This window comes from Arvicola amphibius, chromosome 1, assembly GCF_903992535.2.
Source record: "Arvicola amphibius chromosome 1, mArvAmp1.2, whole genome shotgun sequence".
NCBI classification, from domain to species: Eukaryota; Metazoa; Chordata; class Mammalia; order Rodentia; family Cricetidae; genus Arvicola; species Arvicola amphibius.
The window spans coordinates 104,023,598-104,042,132 of NC_052047.1; the positions used below are offsets into that span (position 1 = coordinate 104,023,598).

The following is an 18,535-nucleotide window of genomic DNA, read 5'->3' on the forward strand; positions in this document are numbered from 1 at the left end:
TGATGGGTCTTGAATCTGAGTCTTCTTGACCTGCTAAGCCAGATCTCTCCATCTCCTTGGCTTAGAAGTGGGAGGTGAAAGGTTTCCCTTCATGCTCTAGGTGGGAAGCAGGTATTTAAAAACCAGGAAGCCTGAGAAGGGGACCAAGTGTGAATATGGCAATTATCTTCCCAAATGAAAGTTGTTCATGTCTCACGAAGAGGTTAGTTAGCTCCTCTACTAGGACTCTGAGCCCTCTCATTCTGGGCAAGTTCTCTCCTGGCTGTTAAACTTGGATGGGATTCTTCACATTCAGGTCCATGAGGTGGAGCTGTTGAGAATGGGAGTCTAGAATGTAAGAAAGCTCTCTCAGTCACACGCAAGTTTACAGGTCAGTTTGTTGGCCATGGAAGCTGCAGGTGGACAGAGCAGAGACACCCTCTCCCATGTCTGGGAGGAAGAAGAGGAAGGACTAGAGGTGGTAAAGGCCGAAGAAAGCAGTCATGGGAACCAAGGGAAGAGAGTATTTTATACCTTGGTGATACAAAGCAGGTGTGGAAGTGTCCCCAGAGGCTGGTCGCATTGATACAGGCTGTTAAGGTCTGTGGGCAGAATGGGTGCTGTGTTGTCATGATGCAGAGCTGACATGAGGACTTGTTCCAGTTCCTGAGTGTGAGAGGAATGTCCTCACTCCACCATGCTCTTTTGAGTACTTTGCTCTGAGAAAGTGGAAGCCCTACACACTTATTCTTGGTTAAAGACCTTGACCTTGTGGGTCTGGTTCTGCCTGGTAATTGCCTCTTGAGTTTATGTGCCTACAGATTCACACTACTAAGGTAGTGGTCCCCTGTTATGTGAAAGTGAAAATCTGTTCACCCCCTTACTAACTCTCCTTGGTTTATTTGTCTGTTTCTTACCCCCTAGTTCCTTACAAATATTCCAGTACTGTCTCTGAAGAGCTTTCTCCACCCAGCCACCAGGCCAAGAAGAAGATTCGTTTCTTAGAACTTCAGAGGATCGCTTCATCTTCCAGTGAGAACAAGTATGTCCTGGGCCTCTTCCTAGCATGATGTCTCCACAGCCGTGCAGTCAGTCTGTGGATACTGGAGGCTAAGCTCTTAGCCAGTCCTTTATACCATTAGGAAAGACTTTGAGGATGCTGTTTATTTGGGATCTGTCAGGAGCTAGTCCTCCCTCAAAAGCAGTTTCCTGCTGGGCGGTGACATAGGCAGATCTCTCTTGAGTTTGAGGCTAGCCTGGTCTACAGAGTGAGTTCCAGGTCAGCCATAGCTACACAGTTAAATCCTGTCTCGAAAAACAAGAAAACAATAAATAAATGAAAGAAAGAAAAAAGAAAAAAGGCAGTTTCCTGTTTGTGGAAACTTCTTCCCTTGAAAATACATGTCTCCAGTTCTTCAGTCAGGAAATGAAGACTTGGAGAAGGGAGAAGGAAAGTTTTTCCAGTCATGCTCTGCAAGCTGGCTGCCTCCTGCTCACATGAGATTGCTTGGCAGATAGAACCCAGTGTTGAATGTGGTCCCCGGTGCTGTCCCGGAGCTGTCCCGTCCCTAGCTGCTGCTGCTCACTTCATCTGTTAAGCTCTTACCCTGTTATCTTTGCCATCGCTTTCCTTAGCTTCCTCTCAGGTTCTCCATCCTCCCCCATGGGCGACATCCTGCAGACCCCACAGTTCCAGATGAGACGGCTGAAGAAGCAGCTGGCAGATGAGAGGAAAAACAGGGATGAGCTGGAGCTGGAGCTGTCTGAGAGCCTGAAGCTGCTCACTGAGAAGGGTGGGTACCTGACCAAGTGCCAGTAATGGGGAGCATTGGGATTTGTGCCCAGGGAAGCCCATCCCTTCTGCTGACGCCTGTTCTGTTTCTGCACCATGTCCCTTTTCTGAGGAATGGACACTTGTGTGCCTCCTTTGCTCTTTTCCTGTCCCCTGGTTCTTTGCTGACTCTCGCCTTCGCTCCTGCCCTGCGCAGATGCACAGATAGCCATGATGCAGCACCGTATTGACCACCTGGCTGTGCTGAATGAGAAGCAGGCAGCCAGCTCGCAGGAGTCTGGAGAGCTTGAGGAGCTCCGTGGCAAGAATGAGAGGTACGGATCTCCCGGCCTCCTTCCAGCTTCCAGTCCCTGCTGGCCCAGTTAGGGCCCCAGTGTTCTGATTGCTCTTCTTCTGGCAGCCTTACCGTGCGACTGCATGAGACTTTGAAGCGGTATCAGAACCTGAAGACAGAGAAGAACCAGATGGATCGAAAGATTAGCCAGCTTTCTGAGGAGAATGGGGACCTTTCCTTTAAGGTGAGTAGGGTTCTACATAGAGGCCCCTCAGGGCTGAGGTGGTCAGAAGCTTCCCCAAGAAGGTTGATGTTGCAAGGAGAGAGGCTGCTTGGTTCTTCCCGGATGTTCAGCCCTGAAATAATCACACAAACTATGTTATTTAAAACACTGCTTGGCCCATTAGCTCTAGCTTCTTATTGGCTAACACTTTTCTTAATTTAACCCATTTCTAGTAATCTGTGTTTTGCCACGTAGCTTATTGACGGCTGTCTCTGGCAGCTTCATGACTTCTCTCTGACTCCGCCCTTTTCTCCAGCATACAGCCCAGCTTTCCCTGCCTACCTAAGTTCTGTTCTTCCCTGCCATGTGCTCAAAGCAGTTCTTTATTCATTAACCAATAAAAGCAACACACAGACAGAAGGACCTCCCACATCAGGTTGAGAAGACTCCTGAATCTTTGTTAGTCCTTCCCGAGATCGACCTGCGTGCTTAGTCACTTTGCTTGTTATTGGTTCCTGCAAGGGTGCTCAGGCAGCCCCAAATGTTGATGTATGGTCCTGAATGAGAGATCTAATTGGCTGTGATTGGATTGGAGGTGGGGGAAGGATCTTTAGGGGCCCCAGGCCTGGGCTTCGAGTAACAGTTGGAGAGGGTGCCAGCTTTCACTCTGTTCACATCTCAGTTGCGAGAGTCTGCCAGCCACTTGCGTCAGCTACAGGGTGCATACGACGACCTGATGGAGGAGCACAGCAAGGCTTCTCAGGAGTGGGCAGAGAAGCAGGCTCATCTGGAAAATGAGCTCAGCACAGCCCTCCAGGATAAGGTAACCCCTTGGCGGCGGAGGAGCTGACCACAACTTTGTACATAAAATTCATCGCTTTGCTAAGTCCTGGAGTGATGAGTTGACTCGTCACAGTTTAGCAGGGTGTTGTGCTAGGTTGAGTGTAGTGTTACCTGTGAACTCTGTGATGTGCAAAGTATGGTTTTTGGAAAAGTTAAACAATCTGTAAGGGGAATGATACCCTGCTAACTATTGTGAGATTAAAGGGTGGCTCGTGAACTCTTTAAAAATTCTGGTTGGGTATTCTTTGCTGAAATGCTTGATATCATAAGTGTATCAGAGATAGGTTTTCTCATTTTGGAATATTTGCCTAGACATTATAAATTACTTGTCCCTTAATCCAGAACCTAAATCACTCTAAAATAAGAGTGATCTGATTTAATTTTACAGCAGCCTAGCTCTGTAGCCCAAACTGTCTTTGGACTCTGTCTTCCAGTCTGGCTCCTCTGTGCCAGAGTTACAGGCTTCTGCCACAGTACACTTTCAAAATCCAGAACTTTTTCAGTATCTTTTTGGCGCTCAGAAAGTTTTGGATTTGGGATCATTTTGGATTTGAGATTTCAGACTAGGGATGCCCAATCCATGTTACTGCTCTTGTCTCTAAGAGCCCGGTTCTGCCACTTGCTTAATTGTGTAGCTCTCGGGCATAGCACTTAGAATCTGGGAAGCAGGAGCTTCTTTTGTGCAGGAGACAGTAACAGCTTCCTCCCAGACTGGTGGCTGGATTAGCAGTTGAGTGGTATCCATCACGTTGTGGGCTGGGTCAGATGATGCTCAGCTGGTGTAGACACCCAGGCCATTTTTAAGCATTTGGGTAGTATGTGAGTCAAGGCTGGCCTGAGGGAGGCTGTGCAACGAGGAGATTGAACGTAAGCTTTGCATGTTTTTGTCTTAATTCATCCATGGAATCCCATAAAGTTCATACCCATGGTTTCTTTTTTATTGATGATATTTTTGAGACAGGGTCTTGGAGTCCAGGTTGGTCTTTAAACTCTTGATCCTCATGTCTCAGTCTTTTGAGTTTTGGGGAGCCATCGTTCCCAGCTCAGACCCATGGTTTCTGAGAGGTGTTCTCCTGAGCCAAGGCAAGGGGAGATCTAGGTAAGGTGAGGGCTTGTGCGGTGGTCAGATGACTGCTCTGCTCCTCTGTTCACATGGGTCTCTTGTTTACTCCAAGAAATACTTTGAGGAGAAGAATGAGATACTTCAGGGAAAGCTTTCCCAGCTGGAAGAACGAGCAGCGCAGCTACGGGAGAGCCCAGCCCAGGAGAAGGGCGAGGTGCTGGGTGACGCCCTACAGGTAGGAAGAGACAGAATCAGCCAGGCAGTTTGATGGGTTTGGTTCTTGGTGTTCTCTTGATCCCCATTTGTCTCTATCCTAACAGCTGGAAACTCTGAAGCAAGAGACAGCCAAATTTGCTGCAGACAACACCCAGCTCCAAGCCCGCATAGAGACACTGGAGTGTGAACGAGGCCAACAGGAAGCCCAACTGCTTGCTGAGCGGGGCCACTTTGAAGAAGAAAAGCAGCAACTGGCCAGCTTGATTGCAGACCTGCAGAGCTCCATCTCCAACCTCAGCCAAGCCAAGGAGGAGCTGGAGCAGGCCTCCCAGGCTCAGGGGGCTCAGCTAACTGCCCAGGTGGCCTCGCTGACAGCACTCAATACCACCCTGCAACAACAGCAGGAACAAGAACTGACCAGCCTGAAAGAACAGACGAAAAAGGACCTGTCTCTGATGGAACAGACCTTGCAAGAGCAGGAAGAGGTTGCCCAGAGCCTCCGCCAGCAGGTGGAGCAGCTGAGCAGCAGCCTGAAGCTGAAGGAGCAGCAATTGCAAGAAGCAGCCAAAGAGCAGGAAGCAGCCAGGCGGGATCACGCTCAGCAACTGGCCATTGTTGCTGAGGCTCAAGAGGCCTCTCTAAGGGAGCGGGATGCTGCTCGCCAGCAGCTGGAAACATTGGAGAAGGAGAAAACTGCCAAGCTAGAGAGCCTGCAGCAGCAACTTGAAGCTGCCAATGAAGCTAGGGACAGTGTGCAGACCTCAGTCACACAGGTCCAGCAAGAAAAGGCAGAGCTGAGTCAAAAGCTAGGAGAACTCCAGGCCTGCATTGAAGCTGCCCACCAGGAACAGCGTCAGGCCCAAGCTCATGTGACAGAGCTGGAGGCCCAGCTGAAGGCTGAGCAGCAAAGAGTGACTGAGCAAGAAAAAGGGATCCAGGAGAAGGCCCGGCTCCAGGAGCAGCTCCAGGCCCTCGAGGAGACTTTGAAGATCACCAGAGGCAGCCTGGAGGAGGAGAAGTGCAGGGCTGCAGATGCCCTGGAGAAGCAGCAGCGCCGCATTGCTGAGATGGAGGCCGAGTCCCGAAGCCTGAGGGAGCAGCGTGAGCAGGAACAGAAGGAGACAGAACAGGAGAAGGCCGAGCAAAAGGGGCTGGAAGCCAGGCTCCAGCAGCTGGAGGAGACTCATCGGGCAGAGATAGAAGCCTTGCGGCATGAGCTGGCAGAGGCCACAGCCTCCCAGCACAGAGCTGAGAGTGAGAGCAGACAGCTCATCAGGGAGGTTGAGAGCTGGCAGGAGCGGTTTGAAGCTAGACAGCAAGAGGAAGCAAAATACAGTGCCATGTTCCAGGAACAACTGAGGGCGTTGAAGGGGGATGGTGAGAAGGCTGGCCAAGAGGCACAGGAGAAGGCAGTGGAGAGCCACAGTGAGGGCCAGCAGCAGAGTCATCTAGCCCAGCTTCATGCCAACCTAGCCAGAGCTCTCCAGCAGGTTCAGGAGAAAGAAGTCAGGACCCAGAAGCTGGCAGATGATCTTTCAACTCTGCAGGAGAAGATGGCTGCCACGAACAAGGAGGTGGCCTGCCTGAAGACCTTGGTGGTCAAGGCAGGTGAGCAGCAGGAAATGGCCTCACTTGAGTTACTCAAAGAGCCCCCGGGGGCCGGAAACAGAGAGTCTGACTGGCTAGAAGAAGAGCAGGGGCGGCCATTCTCCAGTACACAAGCCACACTAAAGGCTCTGGAGCGTGAGGCTGAGCAGATGGGCAGTGAAGTGGAGAGGCTGAGGGCAGCACTGATGAAGAGTCAGGGGCAGCAGCAAGAGGAGCGTGGACAGCAGGAGAGGGAGGTAGCGCGGCTGACCCAGGAGTGGGACCAGGCCCAGGCAGACCTGGCTCAGGAGAAAGCAGCCAAGGCAGAGCTTGAGATGCAGCTGCAGAACACCCTCAACGAGCAGCGTGTGGAGTTCTCGGCCCTGCAAGAAGCACTGGCCCATGCCCTGAAGGAAAAGGAAGACAAAGACCAGGAGCTTGCCAAACTTCGTGGGCAAGAGGCTGCTCAAAGAACAGAGCTGAAGGAGCTTCAGGAGACTTTGGAAAAACTGAAAGGGGGTACTGGTGGAGAAGACACTTCTGGCCCAGGAACCCAGTTGGAGACAGCCGGGAAGGTGGAGGTACCAGGCCCCACGTTGGAGGCACTCCGGGCAGAGGTCAGCAAGCTGGAGCAGCAGTGCCAGCAGCAGCAGCAGCAGGTCGAAGGCCTGACACAGAGCCTGGAGTCTGAGCGTGCTTCCCGGGCTGAGCAGGACAAAGCCCTGGAGACATTGCAGGGCCAGTTAGAGGAGACGGCTCGGGAGCTAGGGCACAGTCAAGCTGCCTCAGCTTCAGCTCAGAGAGAGTTGACAGCCCTCCGGGCCAAAGCCCAGGACCACAGCAAAGCCGAGGAAGAGTGGAAGGCCCAAGTGGCCCGTGGCCAGCAGGAAGCAGAGAGAAAAAGCAGTCTTATCAGCAGCTTGGAAGAGGAGGTGTCCATCCTGAACCGCCAAGTCCTAGAGAAAGAGGGGGAGAGCAAGGAGCTGAAGCGCCTGGTTGTGGCTGAATCAGAGAAGAGCCAGAAGCTGGAGGAGAGGCTGCACCTGCTTCAGGTGGAAACAGCCAGCAGTAGTGCCAGAGCAGCGGAACGCAGCTCAGCTCTACGAGAGGAGGTCCAGAGCCTCCGGGAGGAGGGAGAGAAACAGCGCGTCATTTCAGAGAACTTGCGGCAAGAGCTAGCCTTACAGGCAGATCGAGCGGAGGAGCTGGGCCAGGAGTTGAAGGCCTGGCAGGAGAAGTTCTTCCAAAAAGAGCAAGCACTCTCTGCCCTGCAGCTGGAGCATACTAACACACAGGCCCTTGTAAGCGAGCTGCTGCCTGCGAAGCACCTTTGTCAGCAGCTACAAGCGGAGCAGGCGGCTGCCGAGAAGCGCCATCGGGAGGAGATAGAGCAGAGCAAGCAGGCAGCTGGTGGGCTTCGGGCAGAGCTAATGCGGGCACAAAGGGAGCTTGGAGAGCTAGGGCCTTTGCGGCAGAAGGTGGTCGAGCAGGAGCGAACAGCCCAGCAGCTGCGGGCAGAGAAGGCCAGCTATGCGGAACAGCTGAGCGTGCTGAAGAAGGCTCATGGCCTGTTGGCAGAGGAGAACCGGGGGCTGGGAGAGCGGGCCAACCTTGGCCGGCAGTTTCTGGAAGTGGAGCTAGATCAAGCCCGGGAAAAGTATGTCCAGGAGCTGGCAGCTGTGCGTACCGATGCTGAGACCCATCTGGCTGAAGTGCGGCAAGAAGCACAGAGTACTACCCGGGAGCTGGAGGCCATGACTGCCAAGTACGAAGGTGCCAAGGTGAAGGTCCTAGAGGAAAGGCAGAGATTCCAAGAAGAGAGGCAGAAACTCACTGCCCAGGTAAGGTGTCGTGCAGTGTCTTCTCTGTGCTGTAGCCCTCCCCTCACTCCCTCCCGCACCTCTGGACTACAGTACCCCGTCTGCTGTCTTCACTCACTGAGCAGCAGGAAAGGACAGTGACAGACAGACTGCTAAGTCTGTCCTAAAGAGAATGTTAGCACCTGGTGCGCACCTGTAATCGCAACGCCTGGGGCTGTCAGCAGGAGGACTGCGGATCTGAGGCCACTTTGGGTTACAAAATCAGACCCTGTTTGAACTCTCCCCCCCCCCCCCCCAATAAGGAAAATATCTATGGCCTCCTTTTCCTTGAAAGCTGATTCTGAAGAGTCAAGTTGAAGCAGGCAAACTGACTTTTTGTTTGTTTGGTGTTTTAAAACAGGGTCTGATGTAACTCAGGCAAGTCTCGATTCACAATATAGTTAGAGATGGCCCTGAGCGCTTTGTCTTCCTGTCTTCACCTCCCTAGTGTTGTGAAAACCTAGCTCCAACTGGCTTCTCTCCCTCCCTCCCTCCCTCCCTCCCTGTGCCTCCCTCCCTCCCTCCCTCCCTGTGCCTCCCTCCCTCCCTCCCTCCCTGTACCTCCCTCCCTCCCTCCCTCCCTGTGCCTCCCTCCCTCCCTGTGCCTCCCTCCCTCCCTCCCTGTGCCTCCCTCTCTCCCTCCCTGTGCCTCCCTCTCTCCCTCCCTCCCCCTACCCTCTCTTTCTCTCTCTCCTCCTCTCTCTGTATAGTCTCTGAGAAAAGTATCAGAGCCCATTGAGGTCAGTCTGGCAGTGGCCCCATCTCACTGTCTCCATTGCTTCTCCCCATGTACAGGTGGAGCAGCTAGAGGTATTTCAGAGAGAGCAGACTAAGCAGGTAATGCCTGGGGTTCTCGATAGATGCTGGCTGCTTAAGCGGTGACCAGTCTTGGTGCATGACCCCGGCTGCAGCTTGCTCCGCCAGCTCCTGTTGTGAACTGTTTGTGAAGGGGGCAGGGTCAAGCCATGGAGTCCAGGCCCAGGCTGCCCAGGAGGACAGTGTTACAGGTCCTCTCTTGGGCCTCATCCTACCCAGCCAGGTCGGCCTCTTCCCTTCTGCACTTTCACCTGCCAGAGACAAGGGTAGCATAGCTTCATCTTTTCCAGGCCTGCACTGGTGACAGAGTCAACCCTTGTGACTCCAAAAACTCCAAAGTCCTGTTTTGAGTTAAGGAGACTGAGCCAAGAGGAAGAAGAGGTTTATATGCCCTGTTTAGATTATTGTCCTTCTCTCCCACAGGTTATGAATTTACCAGGGTGTGAAGGTGATGTATGAAACAGCCCTTGGAAGCAAAGGAACGCGATGAGCTTAGAGTACTCACCCAGTATTCTCTGGTGCCTCATCCCAGAGCCTTACTCACATAGAGCTTTCTGGAACAGGAAACTAAAATTGAAAGGAGAAGGGGTCTTCCCTAGATGGGCCATGTGCTCTCTCTGCCTTCCTCCCTAGTTAGTAGGCTGTAGAGCTGTATTTAGTGAGAACACTTCCTCCACTCCCCATCCCAGTCACTACAGACGTTCTAAGGAAATGGGACAATCAAACTGGAAAGCAAGCAGTTTGCAATGGAGCCTTTTGCTTCTTCCTCTGCTGCCTGTTCATGCCTAAGCTCTCAGAATGCCTGGAGGAAGCAGGGGTGCTTGTGGTTGTTATGATCCCTCTTCATCTCCTCACCCCCGTTGCTCTTCCTCTTTGTGATAGTTGGGGGAGGAGGGGCTGGGGTGTGTGCTGCCATTGTTCTTGTTTTCCAGCATCCTATTCTCCCACTGCTAACCACAGCAGCCATGCTGCTAGCACCTCTCTAACGGCCCTTGAGACTGGAAAGAGTCCTGGGAACTTGCTTTGGCAAATTTTTGGGAGGAAGGAGGAATGGGTGGACTTTGACAGTTTGTCAGAGCACCACAGTAGGTGTCCTGGTCTTTCTGTTTATTTTTATCCTATGTGTATGAATGTTTGCTGTTGCGTGCGTGCGTGCACGTGTGCGTGCGTGCGTGTGTGCGTGCGTGTGTGTGTGTGTGTGTGTGTTATGTGCATGCATGGTGCCTACAGGGACCAGAAGAGGGTGTCATCTCCTGGAACTGGAGATGGTGATGAGCTGACATGTGGGAACTGGAAACCAAACCTGGGTCTGCTGCATGAACTGGAACTGCTCGCAGCTCCTTAGTCACCATTGCTCTCACCCCTAAGTGCTCTGTTCTTGCCACCAGTCTTTCCAGGTCAGGCTTGAGGAATAGCACATGGTAGGGATGTGGAAAGATGGGGACTCTGAAGAGTCAGCTATTGATTTCGGTGGCTCGAGACTAGAGATGGAATGGGTTTAGGCAGGTGGTCCTGGCAACATCTGTTTGGGGCACCTCAGTCCCTGACAGCCTTTGAGCAGCAGGCGGTTTACTTGTAGAAGTCACAGAAAGGGCCTGAGGATAATGGTCTGGGGAATCCCTGGGTTAGTCTTGACATCTGGTGTTTTAGTTAGGGTTTCTAGAGGGAAAGGACTGACAGAATGAGTCTGTATGTATCAAAAGGAAATTAAAGAGTAAGTTACAGACTGTGGTCTAGCTAGTTCAACAATGGCTGTTCCCTCGTGGAAGGGCAAAGAATTGGTAGTTATTCAGTCCATAAGGCTGGATGTTTCAGCTGGTCTTTGACCAGTATTGGAGTCCCTAAGAAGTAGGTTCTGTTACCAACAAAGGAGTTTCTCGGCAGCAGGACAGATAAACTTGCCTGCAAGATTAATAATGGGTTGCCGCTGTACACATCTTACTTTATTACTTGGTGGGTGAGATAATAACCCAACTCATGATGGGCAACTCCAGTCATATGTTCATTTGGTGACTCATTGTCAGATGTGCAGTTTCCACTAAGGTCCAATAGCAGACTAAGGGAGCTGTCTCAAAGTGAGAGTACTTGTCTGCAGATGTTAGAACCTTGCTCCAGAATCTCAGAGGTCAGTGAATCCTCAGTGATTCCCCATATGTTCAGGCAGCATCCCTATCTGCCAGTGACACTTTGAGTACCGCTGGCTCTACTAGATCATATGGTCCAAGTGGTGAAGCAGCCTGTTGAAGAGCCTTCTCCTGTTCCAGGACCCACTCACAGCTTAGCAGCTTTCCAAGTCACTTGGTGTTTGGGCAGGAGTAATGTAGCCAACTGAGGAATGTGCTGTCCCCAGAATCCAGCTGGGCTCACTAAATGTTTTTTCTGTTTAATGGTGAAGAGGGGTCAGGTGCAATAACTTATTCTTTACCATAAAAGGACTATCCCTGAATGGCCCACCACTAGACTCTAAGAATTTCACTGAGGTATAAGGCCCTTAAATTTTGGTTGGATTTATTCCCCATCCTCTGATGCCCATATGAGTTACCAAGTCCAAAATAGTTGCTAACCCCTCCTCACTTGGTCCAATCAGCATGTCACTAGAGTGGACCAGTGTGATGTTTTATGGAAGAGACAGATGATCAAGATCCCTTCTAACTGAGTTATGACCCAGGGCTGGAGAAAGATTCTGCCCTTGAGGTAAAACTGTAAAAGTGCTTCTGGCCTCGCCAGCTACAGCAGATTGCCTCTTGTGGGCCTTAATGGACCCTGTAGGAACCTGCTTAGCCTTAAGTCGGTTTATTGGTGGGCTCTGAGAAACTGCAGTATTGTCTTGCCTGGCAATGAACGAGTAAATCCTAGACAGTGGCAGAGACGAGGGCAATATTGCAGGTTTAGGGTTGGGGAGAGACTGCTTCAAGTGACAAACCCTTAAAAAATCTTAGGGTTCAAGTCCAGGGAACACTTACAAACCTTTAGACTGGTTATGCAAGAAGGCGAAGAGCAAAAGCTTCCCCTCTATGTCTTTTTATGTGGGCTGCCACCATAAGGCGCGGCCAGATTTAGGGTGGGTTTTCCCACCTTTGATGATCAAATCCCTCGTATGTGTTGTGCCCAGCTGCTTGCGTTTTAGTTGATGCAGATGTGGCCAAGTAGAGTACTGAGATAGCCATTACAGTCGGGGAGTTCAGTCCTATCTGCTCTTCTCTCCTCTCAGGTGGAAGAACTGAGTAAGAAGTTGGCAGAGTATGATCAAACCCACAAGGCACAGCAACAGAAGCTCCAGGTGGGACAGGACGGCAGAAGAGCACCTTCCCTAAGCTCTTGGGCTGTGGCGGTGTGGGGCCAGAGCAGAGGCACCCTGGGGGATCCCCCAGGAAGCCATCCTGAATCTCAGAAACCTTGCCTTTGCCTTCTGGGAACTCTCACAGAAAAGCCTTCTCTCCATTAGAGCCACCTGTGCTTTTCTATTAGATTAAAAAAAAAAAAATCATGCTTGGGTTACATAGGAAGCCTTGTTTCTGTGATTTGGTGCTTTGGTTACCCTAGCCACATTTTCCCAGTCAGTAGGTGTGTGGCTAACGACTACCAGACAGCGAGAATAGAAGAAATTCTATTTTCTGTCCCAGAAAGTTCTTAGTAGTTTGGCTTCAAGGACTGAGTATGTCAACAATACTCAATCTCTCATTTTTTTTTTTTTGTTCCCCCGCCCCACCTTTTTTTTTTTTTTTTTTGTGGTGGTGGTGGTTTTTGAAGACAGGGTTTCACTGTCCTGGAACTTGCTTGTAGACCAGGTTAGCCTTGAACTCACAGAGATCCTCCTGCCTCTGCCTCCTGAGTGAACAGTACTCATTTTTACAATGTATTTCTGTTCTCTTTCGTTTTAAACTTTTTTGGAGTTGGGGGAGAGACAGGGTCCTATGCAGTGCACAGTCGTGGATTCCTAGGTCTGTGCCATAATGACCACGGCAGTTATACTGTTAGTGCTTCTAATTGTGTCACCTTATTTGTTCTAGTGCTTGTTTCTCGTAGCGCTCAGCATCCCATCCCTTGGTTAGGACTTGTATGGTATATGGTGGGTCTCAGGCTGAGGCGTTCTGAGTTTATTTTTCCTGTTTAGCTTCTGTGCCCACAATTTGTCATGAACAATAAGCAGGCCTGCCGTGTTGCTTTGTCGGGGTTGTTAGGAGCTAATAGAGAGGCATGGGTGGGAATATGCTCACCCTAGTACCTATAGCAAATCAAGCTGCTGTTGCAGTAACAGAATCAGCTGTCCCCACAGAAGGCAGTGCTGGTAATCATAATGAGCCCTCAAAGGATTTGTACTTGGGAGTTCAGATCTTAATGTGCTGTATTCAGTGTGACCTTGATCAGTTTGCCTAAATCTCTGGACTCTGCATCTCTAAGACAAGGAAAAAAGTTATTCTTCAGAGTGGTTTGGAGAAGAAGTTGCTGTCATTGAGTGTGCACATGCAGTTGTCTCTCAGTGTGCTCTACACCAGGGTGTTTGTAGTAAGGAAGCCGCTTTTGTGTTTCCCGGCTGCCCAGACTCCCAAAATAACCACACAGAAACTGTATTAATTAAATCACTGCTTGGCCAATTACGTAAGTGTATTGCTAGCTAGCTCTTACATCTAGAATTAACTCATCTCCGTTATTTTATATTTTACCATGAGGCTTGTGGCCTACCAGCAAGGTTTCAGCATGTCTGTCTCTGTTGGCGGATCCATGGCTTCTCCGTGACTCCGCCTCCTTTCTCCCAGCTTTCGGTTTAGTTTTCCCCACCTAGCTTTACTCTACCCTATCACAGGCCTAAGACAGTTTCTTTATTAACCAATGGTATTCACAGCATACAGAGGGGACTCCCACGTCAGGTGTTCTCTGGAGCTCATTTTCTGTTCCATTGGGAGAAAGTGTACATGGTCAGGGAGTGAGATACTTGGTGCCTGACCTCATAGATGGCAGGCAGACCTGGGAGAAGTATTAAAGCCAGCAGGTGGTCAGCAAAGTGTCCACGGGAGGGCCTGGGAGGGAGAATGTAATTGTTTTGTAGGCTGTGGTTGGGGGAATGTGTTTGTTGGGCTGAGGGATCCTAAGTGTCCTGAGACAATATATTCACGAAGGACCTGAAATGCCTGTGGAGACTGAGTGGATTTGGATGGAGTAACCAGAGCCACCTTTCTTGATTGACTTCTCAGGCTTTCCAAGCTCAGGGAGGTGAGAGCCAGCAGGAGGTCCAGCGCCTCCAGGCCCAGCTAAATGAGCTCCAGGCCCAGCTGAGCCAGAAGGAGCAGGCGGCGGAGCATTACAAGCTACAGATGGAGAAGGCCAAGACCCATTACGATGCCAAGAAGCAGCAGAACCAAGAGCTGCAGGAGCAGCTTCGAGACCTGGAGCAGCTACAGAAGGAGAACAAGGAGCTTCGGACTGAAGCGGAACGTCTGGGCCGTGAGCTGCAGCAGGCAGGGCTGAAGACCAAAGAGGCTGAACAGGCCTGCCGCCACCTTAGTGCTCAGGTGCGCAGCCTGGAGGCGCAGGTAAGCATCTGTTGTAACAGGGACACCTCACCCTGAACTGCTGGGATCCATGCCCTCCTCTCCAAGACCAACCCTACTCGAGGCTTCTCTTTATTTCCCAGGTTGCCCATGCAGACCAGCAGCTTCGAGACTTGGGCAAATTCCAGGTGGCAACTGATGCCTTAAAGAGCCGTGAGCCTCAGAAACCCCAGCTGGACTTAAGTATCGACAGCCTGGATCTGAGCTTGGAGGAGGGAACCCCGTGCAGTGTTGCTAGGTCAGGAGCCGTGCCGCTCTAGCCTGTGTGTGCTCACTGAGTGTGTGCTGGCCTGGTGGATGGTAGGACGCCTGCGTAGGGAGCAGGAGAGGTGAAAAGGAAGCGGAACAGTTAGAAGAGCCTTGGAAAAGGCTTTCATGAGCTTAGATAGATTGCACAGGTGTGGAGGGGTGGAGGTGCAGCCTGTATTGTGAGGCCAAGTCGGCCTGAAAGCCCGGAGCCTGGCTGGATTTGATCCTAAAGACCAGTGGACCTCAGAAGTGCTGAAATTGAGGACTGCAAGGTTGGCTTTGCATCTTAAGTTTCCTGATAGCATAGAAGGCAAGGTTGGAAGTACAGTTGCTGTTCTGTCAAATGTTAGCACTGCACTGACTGCGTGCTGGTGTGCTGCCTACTCAGAACAGTGACAACTTTATTTCCTCCCCTCCCCCAGCAAGCATCTTAGGTAGGCTGTATTTACCCATCGTGTCTCCTTAACCAGACCTGGGGTCTAGAGGGGCAGTCACTGGCCTAAGCTTCCACACTGATGGAGCTCAGGATTGAGTCTGGCAGCTTGGCCTGAGTCCTTGCTTGTCACCACTCTGCAGCATCTCCCAGTCTAAGTGTAGGTGAGATGAGCTCAGGCCGACGAGGGAAGGGAGTATCCGTGGAGAGGTGTGCAGCTGGGAGAGCTTCTTAAGAGTGTTGACTTTGATTGAGGGTGGCAGAAGAGGTCAAATTATACCCACATTCATGGCTGGGGACCTGTGAAGCTATCCCTATCACTGAACTGGGAGATATATGAGAAAGAACATGTAGAGAGAGGGTTTAGAGCGACAATTGTGGAACAGCGTGGCATCTGCGGGAGGTCTGGGCTCATGGCTGTCTGGCCTGGAGAGCAGGGCTCGGGCTAAAGTAGAGACCTGAGAGCTGCCAGTATGAAGGGTTAGAAGCAGCCAAGAGTGGACTAAAAAGGCCCAGTCACGGCTCCTGTTTAGTATCTTGGAAATATCAGTGAGAGCATGCTTACCACACTACACGTCAGTGTAAGAAACAGTCACTTTTGGGGCTAGTGGACAGACAGAGTGCCTTCTAGCTCAGGAGCTGCATCTCAGGAGATCGCTTTCTCTACAGCAAGCTGCCTCGTCCCCAACCAGATGGCACCAGTGTCCCTGGAGAGCCAGCTTCACCCATCTCCCAGCGCCTGCCCCCCAAGGTGGAATCCCTGGAGAGTCTCTACTTCACCCCCATTCCAGCTCGGGGTCAGGCCCCCTTAGAGAGCAGCCTGGACTCCCTGGGGGATGCGTTCCCTGACTCTGGCCGAAAGACCCGCTCTGCTCGCCGGCGTACCACACAAATCATCAACATAACCATGACCAAGGTTAGGCTCCTGGGCGTGGGGCTCAGCAGGAACACACAGGGGTGAGCAAACCCATAGGATACATACAGATGGGAAAGCTAAGGTCTTAACTTACTGAGGAGCAGAGCAGAATATAGGAACTAGCAGGCAACCCTGAGCTTCTAGCACCCCCATGCAGTCAGGATGGAGCTTGGCATGGACTGCTACTTCTAGACCTGGGTTTGTTGTTTTTGTTTTTGTCTCACAGTGACTGGAGAATAGATGCCTTCTACTACTGGGAATTGGGGAGAGTGTTGATGTTCAGACCCCGGGAACCTTGGATGCAGTGATGGCAGAGGCTGTGGGCTGAGACCAGCTTGCTACCTCAGGAGATAGGGGGCTGCCTCTTAGCCTAGCTGCTGCTACCTGTCACCTTACTTCTTACCTCTGACATAGGCTGATAATGATAATGCCTCCTTCAAAGTATTACGGGTAGAAGGGTCTTGGCAACCTCAGCATCTTGCAGGAGCTTCTGGCCATGTGGCCTGCTCCTGCGCTTGCCGTCCAGAGAACCCTTAAAGCAGTGTGGAAACGAGAGGTGTTGTGGGACAGGAGGCGGTGCTTCAGTTTACTGCAATGGTTCGTCCTTCCAGAAACTAGACGTGGAAGAGCCAGACAGCGCCAACGCATCCTTCTACAGCACGCGGTCTGCCCCTGCTCCCCAGGCCAGCCTGCGAGCCACCTCCTCCACCCAGTCTCTGTCCCGTTTGGGTTCTCCTGATGATGGCAACTCTGCTCTGCTCAGCTTGCCTGGGTACCGGCCTACCACTCGAAGCTCTGCTCGTCGCTCCCAGGCCAGGATGTCCAGTGGGGCCTCCCAAGGTGAGGAGACTGCGGGAATTTACCACAACCCCAAAAAAGACTGGGAGCGGATCTTGGCATAGAGAGGAGCAAGATTTCAAAAGCTCAAGGCAGGCCTTCCTGTACCAGAACTTCTGGCCCTCACTTGCCCCTGCCACCTCAGGGCCTTCCCTGTCCTAGGACTGCAGAGGAGCCGTTGGGATCAGGGATGTTCAGCAATCGCTTAAGATTCCCAGTGTGAGAGATACTCGGCACTTTAGTAGGAGTGAGTTCTTTAGGCTACGTTCTGTGAGACTGCAAGCTTTGGGAAGGTCAGGCTGTCGAAATTTCTTGAAAGTTGCCTTTTGGGTCCTTGGCTATCAATTCATGACCCTCAGTTAGCCTTGACAGGTAAAAAAGATGCTGCAGCCTCTGCTTGTGCCCTCTCTGCCCTCCCCCGAGAGAGTGGCTCCACGAGACAAACGGTCTGGATGTCAGTGACACACAACAGGACTTTTGTATCCAGCTTGAAGCTCCTCAAGGTGGGAGGGGGCGGGGTCCAAAAAGTCTGGCCAGGTTAGTAGACAGTGTGTAGCCGCAGCCGTGTGCCCTAACGTCCTGTCCGTCATAGGAAGGAACAGCTTCTACATGGGGACTTGCCAGGACGAGCCCGAGCAGCTGGACGACTGGAACCGCATCGCAGAGCTGCAGCAGCGCAACCGAGTGTGCCCCCCGCACCTCAAGACCTGCTACCCTTTGGAGTCCAGGGTGAGACGCGGGGTCACCCCAAGGCCTCCCACACTGACTGAAGTGGCTAGTCCGAATATGTATGCTGGGTCTTTGGCCTATTGGAAATGTCTCTCATGTTTCTACATGGAGCAGATGGCAGCAGTCACCAGGAGTGAAGTCAGATTGAGACTGCTTGAGACTACTAGCTATTCCTCATAGGTAGATCCAGCTCTTCAGTGTTATGCGGCAGCCCTAGTTCCTGCTTCAGACAGCTGGGGCACACGGTTGCTTCTTCATGTTCCATGCAGCCTTCCACGAACCTGGCTATCATCACTGATGAGGAGATGAAAACCGGAGACCCCCAGGAAACCTTACGCCGAGCCAGCATGCAACCAACCCAGATCGCTGAGGGTCTTGGCATCACCACCCGGCAGCAGCGCAAACGGGTCTCCTTAGAGACCCACCAGGGCCCTGGCACTCCTGAGGTAAGTGATGCGTGAGCATCTATGATCTGTTCTCACCATGTCTTAAGTAGTAAATGGGAGGGAAATCTCCTTGCAATGGGACTGCTGGAACGGCCTCTGTCAGGAGATAGGGAAGGCAATTGTCTCATTGTCCTCTGCTTCACAGTCCAAGAAAGCTACCAGCTGCTTCCCACGGCCCCTGACTCCCAGGGACCGGCATGAAGGACGTAAGCAGAGCAGCACTGTTGAAGCCCAGAAGAAAGCAGCTCCAGTTCAGGTTAGGCTGGGACTGAAGGGGGGGGAGGGAGGAAGGAAGGAAGGCAGGCAGGCAGGCAGGCAGGCAGGCCGGCCAAATGAAGCCTTGCTGGCAGAGCCCCAAAGTAGCCAGTTGACAAACCGTTCCCCACAGGTGGACCGGCGCCAGTCAATGGCCTTCAGCATCCTTAACACACCCAAGAGGCTGGGAAATAGTCTTCTACGGCGAGGCGCTTCCAAGAAGACCCCAGCGAAGGTCTCTCCCAATACTCGCAGTGGAACCCGCCGCTCTCCCCGCATTGCCAGCACTGCTACCCCTCGGGCCAAGGGCAAGGTAACACAGTAAAAGGAGACCACCCCCTTGATTGAGTACTCTATAGGGCAGCATCCAAGGCAGGGCCAAGCTAGACCAGTGGAGGGGGTGAGGGGCGCAAGAAGAGGTACTTTGTCCTGAGTAGCCACTCATAATTGAGGACGCCACTTAGGCATG

At 52.0% G+C, this 18,535-nt stretch overlaps 1 protein-coding gene across 6 annotated transcripts in view; it reads left to right on the top strand.

Moving 5' to 3' along the window:
* Numa1 (nuclear mitotic apparatus protein 1) overlaps positions 1-18,535 on the top strand; it is a 79,165-nt gene that overhangs the window by 59,796 nt on the left and 834 nt on the right. For all 6 annotated transcript variants that reach the window (XM_038323334.1, XM_038323350.1, XM_038323341.1 and 3 more), the window contains exons 8-24: positions 904-1,021; positions 1,615-1,772; positions 1,968-2,085; positions 2,172-2,289; positions 2,951-3,091; positions 4,287-4,409; positions 4,495-7,818; positions 8,632-8,673; positions 11,864-11,932; positions 13,845-14,183; positions 14,285-14,439; positions 15,553-15,799; positions 16,411-16,639; positions 17,229-17,365; positions 17,635-17,811; positions 17,957-18,067; positions 18,200-18,379. In XM_038323334.1, the coding sequence (XP_038179262.1) occupies positions 904-1,021; positions 1,615-1,772; positions 1,968-2,085; positions 2,172-2,289; positions 2,951-3,091; positions 4,287-4,409; positions 4,495-7,818; positions 8,632-8,673; positions 11,864-11,932; positions 13,845-14,183; positions 14,285-14,439; positions 15,553-15,799; positions 16,411-16,639; positions 17,229-17,365; positions 17,635-17,811; positions 17,957-18,067; positions 18,200-18,379 (5,786 nt within the window). The remainder of the gene's footprint in view (positions 1-903; positions 1,022-1,614; positions 1,773-1,967; positions 2,086-2,171; positions 2,290-2,950; positions 3,092-4,286; positions 4,410-4,494; positions 7,819-8,631; positions 8,674-11,863; positions 11,933-13,844; positions 14,184-14,284; positions 14,440-15,552; positions 15,800-16,410; positions 16,640-17,228; positions 17,366-17,634; positions 17,812-17,956; positions 18,068-18,199; positions 18,380-18,535) is intronic.